The sequence below is a fragment of the Tachypleus tridentatus genome, chromosome 10 (genome assembly GCF_004210375.1).
Source record: "Tachypleus tridentatus isolate NWPU-2018 chromosome 10, ASM421037v1, whole genome shotgun sequence".
NCBI lineage: Eukaryota > Metazoa > Arthropoda > Merostomata > Xiphosura > Limulidae > Tachypleus > Tachypleus tridentatus.
Genome location: NC_134834.1, coordinates 83,586,278 through 83,602,981, shown reverse-complemented (window position 1 = coordinate 83,602,981; position 16,704 = coordinate 83,586,278). Strand labels below are relative to the sequence as shown.

Below are 16,704 nucleotides of genomic sequence, written 5' to 3'. Positions count from 1 at the left end.
AAGAACTTAGAATAAAAATATGCACAAAGCAGACAATTTCTTCTAACTATCATAATTTTATTGGCTTTCTGTCAGTTACCTTACTTTTCAGATAATTGTAAAGTAACTAAAATGTGTTCTTGTTGGTCTTGGTATCCATCTGCAGTAGAAGTCTGTGACTCATTGGAAATATATTCGAAGATAAGTGAACAGTATGCTCTCCAATTGTTTTCAAAGTAATATATATATTTAAACTAGTTAAACATATGTACATTAAATTCTTTACACTATAGAAATCATAGGCACATCATAAGCACTAGATATAGTTCTCTTGTTCTTGTCAAAAGTCCACGTAGTCTTATTCAATTGACAAGTAGAACTGCTTTTGCTGTTACTATCACACTAGTATTCCATGTGTAATTCACTTACATTGTCATTTAGTTACTACAGTCCTATACTGTAATCTTCTGATACTCTTACTTCAGATATCATCTGTTTCCTTTGTCAAAGTGCATTGAGTCTGGTTCATTTACTTTAGAACTCACTTTAATGTAATAAAACATACTTTTTGTCTCTTTTTAAATTGTCAGTTTTCCTCTAATATTTTAAACATTAGGCCTATCACTTCTATAGTAGTTAAGTTCAGACAAAACTTTCTTTGGTCATAACTTTAATCTCTCTGCTATTTTCTTTGTCTTTTCTTACTCATCATGTATTATTTATGTATCTATTACTTAATCATCTGTTTGCTATATTTTCAACATCAATGAGTTATAAATACAACTTCCAATAATCATCTATTCTTACTCTCCTTTAATAAAATAAAAATAAAAACATAAAATATTCCTTTTACAAAATAAACTAATTAATAATTTCTACATTAATCAGTCCTTTATATTGTGACAATAAGTATGTGACAAAAACCATTACAAGTTCATCCAGTCTAGTCATTCTTTATTGTGGGAATTAAGCTTGTGCTAATATAGATATTGACAATTATCCATTCAGAAAACAATGTAGTGTAATGATGGTTATAGATAATATAGAATTAAACATAACAGAGAAATATTGACAGTTCCTGAAGGATAGGATGTGACAGGCAGGTGTGGTAAGAGGGTTCTAATTTTCTGCTTGATATCTGTAATCAGGCAAAAGTGAAGGTTATAAAAAATATGTTTTGTCTTAAAAATGATGTGATATTACAGTGAGTAGTTTTTGTTTAATTAATTGATGTGATATTACAGTGAGTAGTTTTTGTTTAATTAATTTCCTACTTCTTGGAGAAAATGGGATCCATAAAGGAAATGTCACACTAGAGGAAATTCAGAATTTTTTAAATATTGCCCTATAAAATTAAGAACTTTAAAACTTAAATATTATTAAAATAGGGATTATTATCTATTAATATTTGCCATAGTAATTGGTATAACATAAACAAAAAATTAGTTTAAAACACTTTGAATACAAATCACTAAAATCTTTTGACATATGCAGTGAAGCATAGCTGGTGTAAGAGGGTTAAAAAGTCAAAGGCTCATTTTATATAAATAACCAAAATTCTTTTTATCTGTCTTCACCTATTGAAAATAAATGCACAATTAAGTTTTGTTTGATTAAAATCTGTTTAAAATATTGTGACTAATAATTTTATTCACCTTAGGTTTGTGTTTCATGCATTTTCTGTGAGAAGACACTACAAATTTCAAGCATGATTTTTATAAAGTAAAATGTGCAGTAAAACTTTGTTTTTAAGTCTGTAGAGTTGAAATTCTAAACCCTCAGATTTTATATCTCCATATTATTTAGCAAAATGTTTAAATCATTATTAAAAAAAACTGATCTTATTATCAAACCCTGTAAAGACACATTACCTGTGTGTTTTTGTTTTTGTCAGTTATGTATGGTTTCTAACTAAAATGTTAAATCTGCACCTGTTTATGAATTTTATTTGCAGTTGAAAAATAGTTAACTTTATTTTACATGTGTGACATAAGAAAAATTTGGTAAGTTAAGGTAAATACAGTACAACATATTTAAAGAAATTGTTATTTGTACTAATAATTTATTTCATGTTTTATTTGTGTCCTGTTTTGTCTGCAACTGAATGTTAGGACTTAAACCTTAGATGCTGTTTAATCTCCAGTACTGTTTTTATTCCAAGCTTCTTATCTTGTGTGCAGGTATTTGGATGGGGTAGTCGACGTAAAAATGCTGTGAACAATGTTTCTCTCAATATTTACAAAGGACAGATAACAGCTTTGCTTGGGCATAATGGTGCAGGAAAAACAACAACAATGAATATGCTAACAGGTAGGAGTTTATAATAATGTATAGAATTGTAACAAGAAAAAATTTAAATAATATATTACAACCAGTGTCTATACCTTTCAATGTGTTTACAGTATGCATGCTTTTGTTTCTTGTACATCCAGTAGCTCAGTCATGAAATTTAAATATTGCATCTTCTAGCAGAAATGTAACCTAAAAATTTAGGAAAAATAAACTTTGTCCAAAAAAGGATTTTTTCTCTCTGGAAAGTAAAGTATAGGAAAATTGTTTGGATTAAGTTTTTTAGTCATATACAACTCATTGCATTAAAATAGTCGACATACAGCGCTCAAAATTTTCTTAAATTTTATTGATATAAACTGTAATGTGTTATATAGTAAAAGTGCTACAATTAATTGAAAAAAATAGTTTTAAGAACTCCAGTTTTTCAGTACTGCATTTAAAAGTTATGTCAATAAAGATATAATTAAACCCTTACATATGGTCCTAATGAAAGTTGTATTTTTGTTGTGAGTTGTACTTTTATTTACAATTGTATTTTATTATGAAAAAATGGTCGTTGCACATACCACACATTTTTCTAATTATCTAAATCTTGAATACACAAATTTTTTTATGGATTTTTGTGATACCCTTCAACAGATGATGCTAGAGTTTTGGTGACATACAAAAATACTGATATACATAATTGTAAAGTAACTAAAATGTGTTCTTGTTGGTCTTGGTATCCATCTGCAGTAGAAGTCTGTGACTCATTGGAAATATATTCGAAGATAAGTGAACAGTATGCTCTCCAATTGTTTTCAAAGTAATATATATATTTAAACTAGTTAAACATATGTACATTAAATTCTTTACACTATAGAAATCATAGGCACATCGTAAGCACTAGATATAGTTCTCTTGTTCTTGTCAAAAGCCCACGTAGTCTTATTCAGTTGACAAGTAGAACTGCTTTTGCTGTTACTATCACACTAGTATTCCATGTGTAATTCACTTACATTGTCATTTAGTTACTACAGTCCTATACAGTAAAGTGGTAAAGTGTGCAAGCATTGTTTCAAGGTCTTAAATATCTGCTTCCCTGCCAGAACTGTAGGTAAAGTTGTGAGTTTGTTTGAAAGTTGTAAAGGGATTTATAAGGTTGTATATTATTATTTAAACCTTTTACTACATTAAGTATTTGCACTATGACTTTTGATACTGCAGATAGGTCTTCACAAAATTTGATGGACTTTTAATACAGATAACAACTATACTGTGTATTAAAAATGTATTTTTTTAATGAATTATTTTCACTAAAGATTTGTTTGTGAAAATAGAGTCTGTCTCATTACTAGTCCTGAGTGCAAAGTGATTTCATGTTATGATTAATAAAAAAACTATTCCTCGTGTCAGAAATCTCGGATATTATTTGCTTAATCTCTGAAACTTCCTAAGTACATTTCAAATGTTTGTTTTTAGTAATACTTTTATTTTATTTTCCTGTACTCTACATATGTGGGATCTCTCGTATGACCTACCTTGTAAATATCTTTTAAAAAAATTAAGAAATAAATATAAAATATGATTTTTTTTGTGCTAGATTGACTATGTTCTAGCTTGATAGTATTTGTGATTTGACCTCCTAATTTGTACAAAACTATACATCTAGTATTTTGACATCACAAAGATCTGATTTTAAACTGTGCTGCATTCAGTATATCATGTGACTCACTAAACTCTATACTTGGATATGTTCTTTTAATATTTACTTTTAAATTGAAAGATTAATTCATATATAATATTAAAGTTTGAATTATAATCTACAAAATTATCGACATAATTTCATAAAACAGTAGATCAGTAAAATTTTGAAAGCAAGTCAGCAAATGTGATGTCATGTCCTTTGACTTCTGGCCCATCATAAGAGGGTTAAAAAAATGAACATGTAAATGAGCTGACCTTAGCTAGCTTTCTGTACTATAGCTTGAACATTAGGATAACATTAAGATTTGATTTAATCATCTCATGCTAATTACCTTTTACTATTCATGTGAAGATGTTTTAGTGGTTTACATTCAAGGTTTTATTAAAGTTCTTAATTTTGTAAAGCAAAACTTTAAAAAATCCTGAATTTCTTCTAGTATGATATGCCCTCTGTGTTTTATCACAGTGGCCCTGTAAATTAGTTATTATAAGATACTCATTGCTTAGAAAAATCATAATTTTATAGCCCTCAATGTTGTTAGGTTACAGAGCTATGAAATAGAAAATTGAACATCCCTTGCTACATCTACTTGTAACATCCTGTTTTTTTTATTTTTTAATATTTCTCTCCTACATTTAATTCTATATTATCTATAATCTCTAAAAGACCAAGGTTTTCATCCATCAAGTAATATATTACATTGTTTTCTAAACAGAGAATTGTAAATTTTGCTGTTAATACAAGCTTCATTCCCATGGGAGAAATAATTACTAGTTTTAATGAATCTGTAACAACTCTTATCACATAGTTCAAAAGCCAGAAAATTGTGATACGTAGAAGAAATTGCTTGAATGAATCTGTAACAGCTCTTTTTTACATAGTTAGAAAGCCAGAAGAATTGTGATACTTAGATGAATGTCTGCTTTTTGCATGTTATTATTCTGTATCCTTTGGTTCATTATTTAATTTAAATATTATACCATTGGTATAAAAAAAAAAAAGTAGGGTTAAGTGTCATCAATAGTAATAAAAATTCTCAGGTAAATACTTTACTTCTTGTAAGTACTTTACTCTACGTTACTTTTTGTTTTTAATGTTTATTCACTTTATTTTAAAAGTAAATGTTAAAATATGAATCTCTTTAGATTAATTAAGGTCACATGAGGTAAAATAGATAACAGTAATATAATAATGTTTCATCAGGCACAGATGAAAGCAGCTTGTAATGTAATTCGATAGCATAACATTAGCTGCACATTTCCCAAGTGAAGTAAAACTTATAAGTTTAAACATGTTTCAGTGAGCATTAAAACAATAAAAGAAAATTATGTAAATTTACTGTTTCAAGGTTAAAGCTATGCAAGATAGATAAAGTGTATACAAAAACAATCACTTTATAATCTGTAAAAGTAAACACGATAAAGAATGTATATTACTAGATTTGTTTAGCAGAAATGTTAGTATTATGCCAGGTATTGCTTAAGTAATAGTGTTTCCAACAATTCTGTTTAAATGTTTATCCTTGGTGCAGTATATGAGCAGAAGAGAATCACTTTGTACATTGGATTTTTAATTTGTAAAAACCTACCACCATCTTAACAGGAATGGTCAAGATTATATGAATGTGTTAGCTGCAACTCTTGTGTTTTTGTCAACAATTTTCCTTTTCAAACTTGGAGAATTCATTCTAAAATTAAACTGGTTTTGTGGTATGGTTGTATATGATTAGTGTGGTTTTTTTTTATTTTAGTAACTTTTAATTATGTGCCACCTAGAAATGCAAAGAAGGATTTTGTTTTTAAGTAAATTACTTAATTTTGTTTTGAATTTTTTGTTTCACATGATAATTCCACATCAAAAAGAGGCAGTGTTAAAATTTAAAAAATAAAACTTACTTAACTTCTGCCACAAATTATTAAAGAAATATCAAATAAGGTGAATATGAATAGTGGTGACAAAATATTTTAAAATAAGTTTAATTTGTGTCCAATTTTTTAAAGCATTGTTTTAAGACAATGCTCTCTTTAACTAATAATAGTAAGTGAAAGGTATTTATATATATATATATGAAAAAGGTAACTTGAATAAAGGTGAACTGTTACAGTAGAATAACATCAAATGTATCATATTGGGCTTTATTTGTTAATTATTTAACAGTAAAACATCAAATGTGTTATATTATTTTTAGCACTTTTAAAATTTACAATGTGAGATAAATTTATATTATTTGTGCTTGCTTATTCTGAATAAGAAGTATTTCTAGATCAAAGTAATAACGTCATGTAGTTGTATACAAGATACCTGGTACTATATGTATTTTATTGTATTTGTGGGATAGTTTTCTACACAATCAAATGTGGAAAAAAAGGTTGAATACAAAGTTCAGAGTTTGCATAAATTTTACTTGAAATCAGAATCAAGGCTTTTTGGTTTTAAAGTGATATAAACATTTTCATAAGTGCTTAAACCTTTTGGGCAATCTTCTTTAAGGGATGATATTTTACCATTGCTCTTACTCATATAAAACATATGAGTATTATATGTGAAGAAGTGATAATTACAGTGACAGTGCTTAATTGATGAAAATTTGATGTAATACACAATTTATATAAGTTATGCCAAGTCCAATAACTAATCAATATCAGTTTTCTTGAAGATAAAGTAAAACAAATCAATATCTGGTTGCAATTTAATTTCAAGAAATTGTTACACATTTGTTTGGCTAACCAGTTCTTTTTCACAAGGTCTTAATTTGGCTTCAAAGTAAAAATGTCTCACCTCAATTATTGTACACTTGCTCAGTTTTTGTTTTCCCTCCTGAAGGTCTCTTCCCACCAACAGAAGGAACTGCTTCAATCAATAATTATGACATTCTCGCTGACACTAAAAAGGCACGACGGAGTTTGGGACTGTGTCCACAACACAATGTCCTTTATAATGATTTAACTGTTGAAGAACATCTGAAGCTGTTTGCAGGAGTAAGTCAAATGTATCCTAAGAAAATTAGTTTGCTTATGGAAAGTGAATGTTGCATGCTTTAGTTAAATGTTTGAAGCTATATTTCTGTGCATTAACCAAACAAGATTTCTCATAGCTTAAATAAACAGTTCTTTTACTTGTCAGTAATGTTTTAGGTTACAAATTAAATTCTTTGTCTTTAAATAATTAAACATAAAGTTTAATTATATTATTTTTTAAAGGAATGTGGAGCTTCAAGGAAACTCATTTCTTTTCTTGTTATTCATATGGATTTTCATAAATTTTTGGTTGGTGTTTTTGTAATTGAAAACTCAATGTTGAGTTCCCTAAATTTACATAATATATCATTTTTATAGTTAAAAGGATGTTTATGGAATGATATCCAAAAGGAGGTAGACAAAACTCTTCAACTTCTGGACCTTCAAAATAAAAAGAGTGAACTAGCCCAGAAGTTATCTGGTGGAATGAAAAGAAAATTGTCCTTGGGAATAGCAATGATTGGAAAATCAGAGGTAATTCAATGGTTATTCTTTATTTAATAGGCATCAAAATGTATACTGATAAGATGATGCAAATTCACTGAAAACTTAACATTTTTCCTGGTTCTTTCATAATTTGAATATTATTAACTTAGTTGTGTTTTAGCTGAAAATTAAAAATACATTGTATGAAATGAGATAGAAAAACAGTGCAGAAAATATTTTCAAATTTAATCTAAATGGAAAAATGTTTTACTGTAGTATAAAGGCATTTCAGTAAATGTTTCTCATTCCAATTTCTGTTATGGGTCTGTTTATGGGCATGAATAATATTTCAGGTTAGAAGTATGGATCTGTAGTAACAGTTCTTGCTAAAACAGAACTATAACAGAAATTTCTTTTTAAAATTTTTTTGACTAAATTCTGGCACATGTTTCATACATGATTCTACTTTCTAATACACATTCACACCCCTGAAGAGTGATTTCTTCCACAAGCCTACAAGTGGTGGTGATTTCATGTGTTGGCAAAGTTAGAAGGAAATGTTTATTATATGTGAATGCTCTGAAATTTTTTTGGGCAATCAGATTCTTCTACAATATATCCCATATCTATTAATTTAAAAAGCGTTTTTGTTTACTGTTAATTCATGGTTTCTTTGAAATTTTAAAACACTAGATATGTGTGAAACCGTATTTGACAGTATACATTTATAAATCATCAAATCAAACTACTGTTTATTCTGAATGTTCTTGCACAGTGCAAAAAAGATCTGAAACTGAATAAGGTGATTATAATAGAACTGCTTTGAAATTTTTAAACATTTAAATAAAGTCTTCAGGATACTTATTGCAGCTATAAAAATAAATAATTGCCCTATCCAGCTTAATTCTTTAAAATTAGTGGTGGTCTTCTATTTAACAAGAAAGTAAAAGTTTGTTATAGTATAATGTATTTTTCAAATACAGATAAATGCATACACATAAACACACAGACTCATGTAAAATACAACTTAAAATATATACATGTATATACTATTGTCTTAAGTAAGTATATAATACTTGAAGCATTCAGAAGGCTTAAATTCCACTTTTTTAGATCATTGTACATTTTAATCTATCCACATACATAGTTATGTGTAGAAATCTGAAAGTTCTTGGTTAGTTTTAAAAAAATCTAAGTTAGAAGTTAGTGAACCATATTCACATGTTTTTGTTGGGTTTTGGGAAGTTTTCCATTTGTTACTACCATTTTGATTTCAAAAAAAAAATTATTTATTTATTTTTCTTCCAAATGTATTGCCTTTAGTCTTAATTAATTATGATAAACTTTAGCCTTAGTGGCTTTGAGTACATCCTCATTGGCATTGACACTGTAATCTTTATGCTATGACATAATTAGGAAATTATATTTTGGTACATTTGAAATTCCAATGTAGTTGAGAAATTTACCACTTACCACAGAGCCAGTTTAAAAAAACAATTTCATAAAATAGTTAAATGCATTGTACTTCAACAGTTTCTACTGGGAAGTTGTAGGTCAAGGTTTGGGCTATAAGATTATTTTAGAGAAACATTGGACTCCTGCTGCTTAAAATTATTATTACCACTTTGGATGGCTGGAGTTAAATGCATGGTGTTTGGGATGAAGACAATCTTAACATATCAGAAAATTTAATATAGCATAAAAGCCAGTTACCATTTCATGTATTATACTTGAAAATGATCTTTATTTTCTTAGCGTATGAATGTTTTTTGTTTAGAATGAAAGAGTAACTTTGGTGAACAATGTTAATAAAAAGGAAGCCCATGCTTCCAACCCATAATTTTTTTCACTAGTTGTATAGGGCTTGTCAGTTTTATATTACATTTCAAAGAATGCAAGACACAACACCACTGAACTCACAATGTAACATCGTTAAGGAATGTTAGCTGAGAAAAATAAAAGTTGTAGTTAACAATTGCAGTATATTTTTGTAATATTTACTGTTTGCAGGTCCTCATATTGGATGAACCCACATCTGGTATGGACCCTAGTGCTAGACGTGTTATCTGGGATGTTTTACAGGACATCAGACAGAGTAGGACCATCCTGCTGACTACTCATTACATGGAAGAGGCTGACACACTTGGTGACAGGATTGCTATCATGGCTGATGGGAAACTTCAATGTTGTGGGTCACCACTGTTCCTAAAGAAAAAATTTGGTACATTGTTTTTTTCATAAGTGATGAGCAAGCTATATAAAATTATTTATAAGTAGTTGTATGTACCCGTTAGGTTTTCATACATTTTCTTGTTTTAGTTAAAATAAACTTTTATAGAATAAGAAAGTAAAATAATTTAAGGTTTGTGACAAAGCAATTTATAGTTTCAAGATGTAGTTTTATTTTGGCTTAGATGAGCCATACAGTATGTGGCTAATGTTTCCTCTCACAACATACATATTTCAACAAAAACTTCTAGGTTTTAGAAATTATACTGTAAGTATTTGAAAAATGTGTAAAAACAGTCGTATAATTATGATCACAGTCCTAATTGATGAAACTGACTCACTGAGTTTTCTTTAACATCCATAATTGCACTCTAACTCTTATCATAACCAGTGCGTACAGTGTGTACCAATCAGGTGTCAACGTGCAACTTCGCAATTTTATTTAAACATATTATTTTATTTCAATATTTGTTTGCTCAAAAATCTTTATATTTGTTAGTTTAGTGTTATTCAACATTTGTTTAGTGTATTTTTTAAAAAGATCAACAGAAAAAATGTTCCAACTATCATTTCTACACACTTTATTTAATGCATTTTTACATTATTTTCCCTGTTTACAATTTTTCTACTCAACCTGGAGAGTAAGTTTTTATACTTGCTTTAAGAAATTATGATTCATTTGAACTATAATGATCTATATCTTGTTTCTTGATTAAGTTACCTTCTCGATTGGCTTTGTGGTTGGGGTGCTCATCTACCAGCTGTAGTTTGTATCTTCGAATTCTTGTCACACAGACTGTCTTCACCTGTGGGAGTTATATGATTGTCAGTTGCACTATTCCTTGGTAAAAGAGTAGCCCAATAGCTAACAGTGGTTGGTATTGCTTTGCTACCTTTGTTTTAGCTTATAACTGCTAAATTATGGATGTCTACTGCAGAAAGCCCTCCGGTAGCTTTATGTGAAATTCAGAAAAATACAAACCTTCTTGATCAGTGATTTTAATACTACAGCTCTTTATTACAAACCTTTTATGAGTTACACCACGTGGTCTGACAAACTGTTAAACAAATCAGTTCTGAAAACATCTAGAACCTTCAGTTGGATAGAATAAATTCTACTTTACCTAAGGAGGTTATAAATAAATCAAGTAATTATTACTGAATATGGTTTATCACCATATTAATTACCTGGAACTTCTGTAGTGAACAAAGGATCTTTGTTTGACACTTAGGAACAAACCACAGATCTGTTCTGTTGATTGTTTAAGCCTTTTCTTGTTACCTCTATTCCTTAAACTTTTTCACACACCATTCCATTTACAACTGGTTATCCATTTTACCAGTTGGTAAAATGTCACATCCAGATTGTACTTTCAGTAGCAACCAAGATGGGCTTTATTATCAGAGCTGAGACATCTGTTTCTACTCTAACATAATATATTGTCAGTCTGAGTATCTTCTTTTCAACACATATCTTAGTCAGTTTGAGTCAATTCTCATCTGCCTCCAGTCTATGGAACAGGTAGTCTGATTCATACACACCTCTCTTTCTCTCACAGCACAGGTGGTTCTTTCTCTTTTTGGAATATGGGTATTACCCAAATCCTTCATTTCTTTGTAACAAAAACACAATCAATCCTTTTGGTGGTCTTTATGAGACCAATATATCATTAACAGTAATTCACTGGATTCCTCAGTTTCCTTTTTCAGGATCATTATCGTGATCTCAAGGGATGGTTAGAGTGAAACAATACTATGATACTTGTTTCTCTGCTGCTGCCTCCTTGTGGACACCTTGCTTTAGGGATGGGTTACAAACCTCAATGGTCAGGAATTTCAGGGTCTGTGTACAGACAATGAGGCTTCCCTATACAATATTTTAGAACTTCTTGCTGTTCAAAAGGTGATGTCTCATGGTCTCAGCCTTTTAAGGGGCAAATCCTCAGTCTTCACTTTGACAATTCCATGGTTGTGTCTTTTGATTCCCCTCAAGGGGATACTTGGTCCAGAGCTATTTGGTTTTGAACCTTGGATCTTCCTTCTTGAGACCACTGCTATTATATCACCCTACTAACTTGCCATGTCCCACATGTGATGACATTAGTGACAGATTAATTATTTTAACTCGGACATATTTTCTCAGCGAAATGAATGCTGCATCTCGAAGTTTTCTGTTGATTGGTTGTTATCCTGAAATGTTGATTATTGGTATGTTGGCCACTTGTGAAACCGCCTAACTACCAGCAATATGGTCTCTAATTCATCACCTTCAGACTTTGGGAAAAGGCAGATTCCTTCAGGATGAGACAGGATAACATCTCTAGGCCTTTCCACTAATTTATGCGTTAATCAAGGTGATAGTTATGATTTGTTCCAGCCCATTGTTGGGTGTTGATATTACTGGATTAGCAGTTAAACCCTGGTTACTGCTTGTGCCCATCCTCTCACTTTCTCTTTGGCCATCTCTGTCGAGGCAGCCACAATCTGATATTATTAATCCAGTTATCCTGATGCTTAAGCTTCAGGCATGAAGATTATGCTGAGGTTGATTCCACTTTGATGAGAATTGCCAAACTTGATTCATTTTTTGACCTGGTTGTTCGACTTGGGTTTTGCATCTTCAACAATTGTCCAGTTTAAGGTATCCTTATCAACAGTCTTTGAATACTTGGGATGAAAATTATTTGAATCCCCAGTACTCTCTGGCTTCCTCACATCATTTTGGGTCTTCCCAAACAAGAGTTTCAGTTACCTATCTGGTATATTAAGATAGTACTAGTGCTATTTTTTCAACATTTGTTTAAAAATTTTGCCTCCTTTACTATGTAACACCTTTCCCTGAATATATAATTTTAATTATTGCTAACCTACATATGTCACCAGCCATAGTTTCTTGCACTGATTTTGCACAGGGCACTGTTATTCAACCTATGTTCACAAACAGGTTCTTTAAGATATAGGTATCCATGGAAGGAGATCAGTCTTTTTTGTCAATTCATCTAACCATTACTTCTTACTTCTGTGATCAATTGGATCTCACTCATTTATTATGTCCAGTGAAGATCAGGAAGTATTATGTTTCAAACACTCCGACCTTCAGAGAACAACTTTTTATTTTTTGGGATCATTCATTATTCTAGCACTTCTCCCAAGTTCCCTTGTCAAGTCGAGTACAGAAATTGATCCATGTTGCTTCTTCTGGACTCTTTTGGAGATGAGGAATCTTCTCAAATTCACTTCTCTTCATGTTCATCACTATCTCTGTCCTTAGGCCCATTTGAATTGCCTGCTGGATGACATTGTATTATTTACATGATCTGGTGGTATTTTTCTGTCAGGGTTTTCAGCTACTCCCCATTGCTATCTTAACCACATCTATTAGATTATAAGAAAGTGTATCTTCATTACTCATATTGCCTCTTCATTATTTTTCAGGGTCCCACCCCATTTTTTTCTTTCTTCAGATCTCACTCTATGGCAAACACTGTCCAAACAGGTATGTTTTTCTCAAATCAGTTCCACACTACCAAACACTAACATGGTATACTCTATCCAGGTTACAAGGGTCTCTGTAAAAATGCAGTATTTCACAAAACCACCTAGAGGCAGGCCTGGTGGTATTACTGTACTAAACTAGACTATCATGAGTAAAACATGCTGATCATCAGATTAAATAAATTGAGGTTGATTTGTTCTTAAAAATTTAGGTAAGTTGGTTTAACTCTTGCAATGTTTCTGGAGCATTGTTTTTTGAGGCTCCCTAGTACACATTACCTTCCTTGTTTCTTACTACTGGAGCTATGGACCCCTTACCATGTCCAGAATCCAGTATCTGGGGTGGTGAACAGTGTGTTGGGTAATTTTCATCCACTCTTCAAGAAGAGGGTGAAATTGGGAGTGTACTCATAATACTGGTTCAGATTTGATGCTTCAGTATCCAGTTGGGTTGAGTGTGGCCCTTCTTTTTCATCAATTGTTAGTTAAGTTTATTGTTCACTGAAGATGGCCCATTATCTCTTTGTAATTCTGAAAACCCAGTGGTCCCATCCTTGGCCCTTGTTTTAACACAGTTTGTTCCACATCCCCTCCATAATTCTAGTGGCAAGTGGAATTTACCTTGCCCACACAGTTAGGAACTGACAATGGGTATTCATAATTCCAGACTGGATGAGTTTTTTTTTTTTTTTGGGGTGGATATGGCATACAGGATCCCATCACTCAAAGTTTGGAGTGTTGCCTTTTGGACTAAGAAGAAGATTTGTCCACTTTGGTATTGTTAACCATCTTGTCATGATTCTGGTGGCTCAGAACACATCACTCTATAGCTACAGGTCAGGGATGCACTCATAAGTGTGTGTGTGTATTACATATGTTGATTTTAAATTTATATTTAAACAGTAAAGTGTTTTTCTGTCACAAATTTGGCTGACATTGATCTATATTTGTTAGTAAAGTGTTTTTCTGTCACAAATTTGGCTGACATTGATCTATATTTGTTAGTAAAGTGTTTTTCTGTCACCAGTTTGGCTTACATTGATCTATATTTGTTAGTAAAGTGTTTTTCTGTCACAAATTTGGCTGACATTGATCTATATTTGTTAGTAAAGTGTTTTTCTGTCACCAGTTTGGCTGACATTGATCTATATTTGTTAGTAAAGTGTTTTTCTGTCACAAATTTGGCTGACATTGATCTATATTTGTTAGTAAAGTGTTTTTCTGTCACCAGTTTGGCTGACATTGATCTATATTTGTTAGTAAAGTGTTTTTCTGTCACCAGTTTGGCTTACATTGATCTATATTTGTTAGTAAAGTGTTTTTCTGTCACCAGTTTGGCTGACATTGATCTATATTTGTTAGTAAAGTGTTTTTCTGTCACAAATTTGGCTGACATTGATCTATATTTGTTAGTAAAGTGTTTTTCTGTCACCAGTTTGGCTGACATTGATCTATATTTGTTAGTAAAGTGTTTTTCTGTCACCAGTTTGGCTTACATTGATCTATATTTGTTAGTAAAGTGTTTTTCTGTCACCAGTTTGGCTTACATTGATCTATATTTGTTAGTAAAGTGTTTTTCTGTCACCAGTTTGGCTGACATTGATCTATATTTGTTAGTAAAGTGTTTTTCTGTCACAAATTTGGCTGACATTGATCTATATTTGTTAGTAAAGTGTTTTTCTGTCACCAGTTTGGCTTACATTGATCTATATTTGTTAGTAAAGTGTTTTTCTGTCACCAGTTTGGCTTACATTGATCTATATTTGTTAGTAAAGTGTTTTTCTGTCACCAGTTTGGCTGACATTGATCTATATTTGTTAGTAAAGTGTTTTTCTGTCACAAATTTGGCTGACATTGATCTATATTTGTTAGTAAAGTGTTTTCTGTCACCAGTTTGGCTTACATTGATCTATATTTGTTAGTAAAGTGTTTTTCTGTCACAAATTTGGCTGACATTGATCTATATTTGTTAGTAAAGTGTTTTTCTGTCACCAGTTTGGCTTACATTGATCTATATTTGTTAGTAAAGTGTTTTTCTGTCACAAATTTGGCTGACATTGATCTATATTTGTTAGTAAAGTGTTTTTCTGTCACCAGTTTGGCTGACATTGATCTATATTTGTTAAGTAAATGAGTCAAGTATGAAAATAATACTTTATTTTCCTTCAAATTTTATAATACTTTTCTAATAAAAGTAAAGTTAACTGATGAGAATTTCCTAAAATATATTAATTTTATCTCATCATTAATTTTGTTTCAAGTGAAGAATTGTTTGAGATTTGTGTTCCAAGATATCATTTTTAAAATGTTGAATCTAAACTAATGTCCCTCTTAAAACAAAAAGTCATTCTTTATACTATTATCATATACTACTGTATTTTAGGTGCTGGTTATTATCTAAGAATAGCAAAGGGAAATTCCTGTGATGTGTACAAAGTGACTGAAGTGGTGCAGAAACATGTAACAGATGCTTATCTTGAAGATGATATGAACACTGAACTTCTCTATTCATTAGCTAGTAATCAGACTTCATCTTTTTCTTCCTTGTTCCATGAACTAGAGCAGTCAAGAGATAAACTTGGTATTACAGCTATTGGTGTGTCTGTGACTACCATGGAAGATGTGTTTATGAAGTAAGTGTTTGTAATGTTACAGTTGTTGAAATAAGTGTTGGTAATGTTCCAGTTGTTAAAATAAGTGTTGGTAGTATAACAGTGGTACAAAATCTATAGACGAAATTGTATGACAATATTAACATCTTCCATGATAAGTTTCATTTGGAAATGAGCTCATAAAATTTCAGGTTTTTTATTTCACTTTTTTATGTTAGTGAAACAGAAGTTCTTCTATGATCCATTTTGTTTTTGTACAGAATATATTTGGTAAATAAATGTTACATACAGGAGTACATATGTGATATCTATTAATTCAATGAAACTACTGTAAAGAATAGTAGGGTTTTTATTCAGTGTTTGAGGCATAATTTAGAATAACATTTTTTCACCAATTGGTGAAAAAAGCAATCTCGAACAATTTCCAAAAATCTTTCTCAGTCATGGTTTGACTCTAGCATTTCAAAATTAGCATTTCTGAAATTAAAATCACTCGTATTTATGACTTGATTAATAGCTGAACTTAGCTTTTAAAAAATTCTTTTAATATAATTTTTATGATGTGAATATTTTGTTCTTGTATTATGGTTTGTTGGCTACTACTGACTGGCTATATTTCTTAAAGAACAAAAATTGGTTTTCATACTTAAATACCTTGAGGTTATGAAACAGCTCTTGTAGATTTGTTGTTAAGTATATAAATGTTTGTCAGAATATAATTGTTGAGTTAATCAGATATTAGAGAAGATTTCATTTATTGAAAAAAAAATAGATATTAATTTTTATGTTATTACAACCTGAAGTATTTTTTATATTTTTTTTCTTATCTACATTCATGAAAAGTTGTTTCTTATGAATATTTCCAGGGTAGGGCAGATTGTAGAAGATGCTCTGAAAGAGAGTCAAGTGAAGAAACCACTTCAGGAAAATGAAAACATTCCAGGTAGATTAATACTTTTAAATGCAA

At 30.6% G+C, this 16,704-nt stretch overlaps 1 protein-coding gene across 3 annotated transcripts in view; it reads left to right on the top strand.

Moving 5' to 3' along the window:
* LOC143229743 (phospholipid-transporting ATPase ABCA3-like) overlaps positions 1-16,704 on the top strand; it is an 89,509-nt gene that overhangs the window by 45,388 nt on the left and 27,417 nt on the right. For all 3 annotated transcript variants that reach the window (XM_076462495.1, XM_076462496.1, XM_076462497.1), the window contains 6 exons: positions 2,160-2,289; positions 6,782-6,936; positions 7,294-7,449; positions 9,412-9,622; positions 15,509-15,758; positions 16,604-16,680. In XM_076462495.1, the coding sequence (XP_076318610.1) occupies positions 2,160-2,289; positions 6,782-6,936; positions 7,294-7,449; positions 9,412-9,622; positions 15,509-15,758; positions 16,604-16,680 (979 nt within the window). The remainder of the gene's footprint in view (positions 1-2,159; positions 2,290-6,781; positions 6,937-7,293; positions 7,450-9,411; positions 9,623-15,508; positions 15,759-16,603; positions 16,681-16,704) is intronic.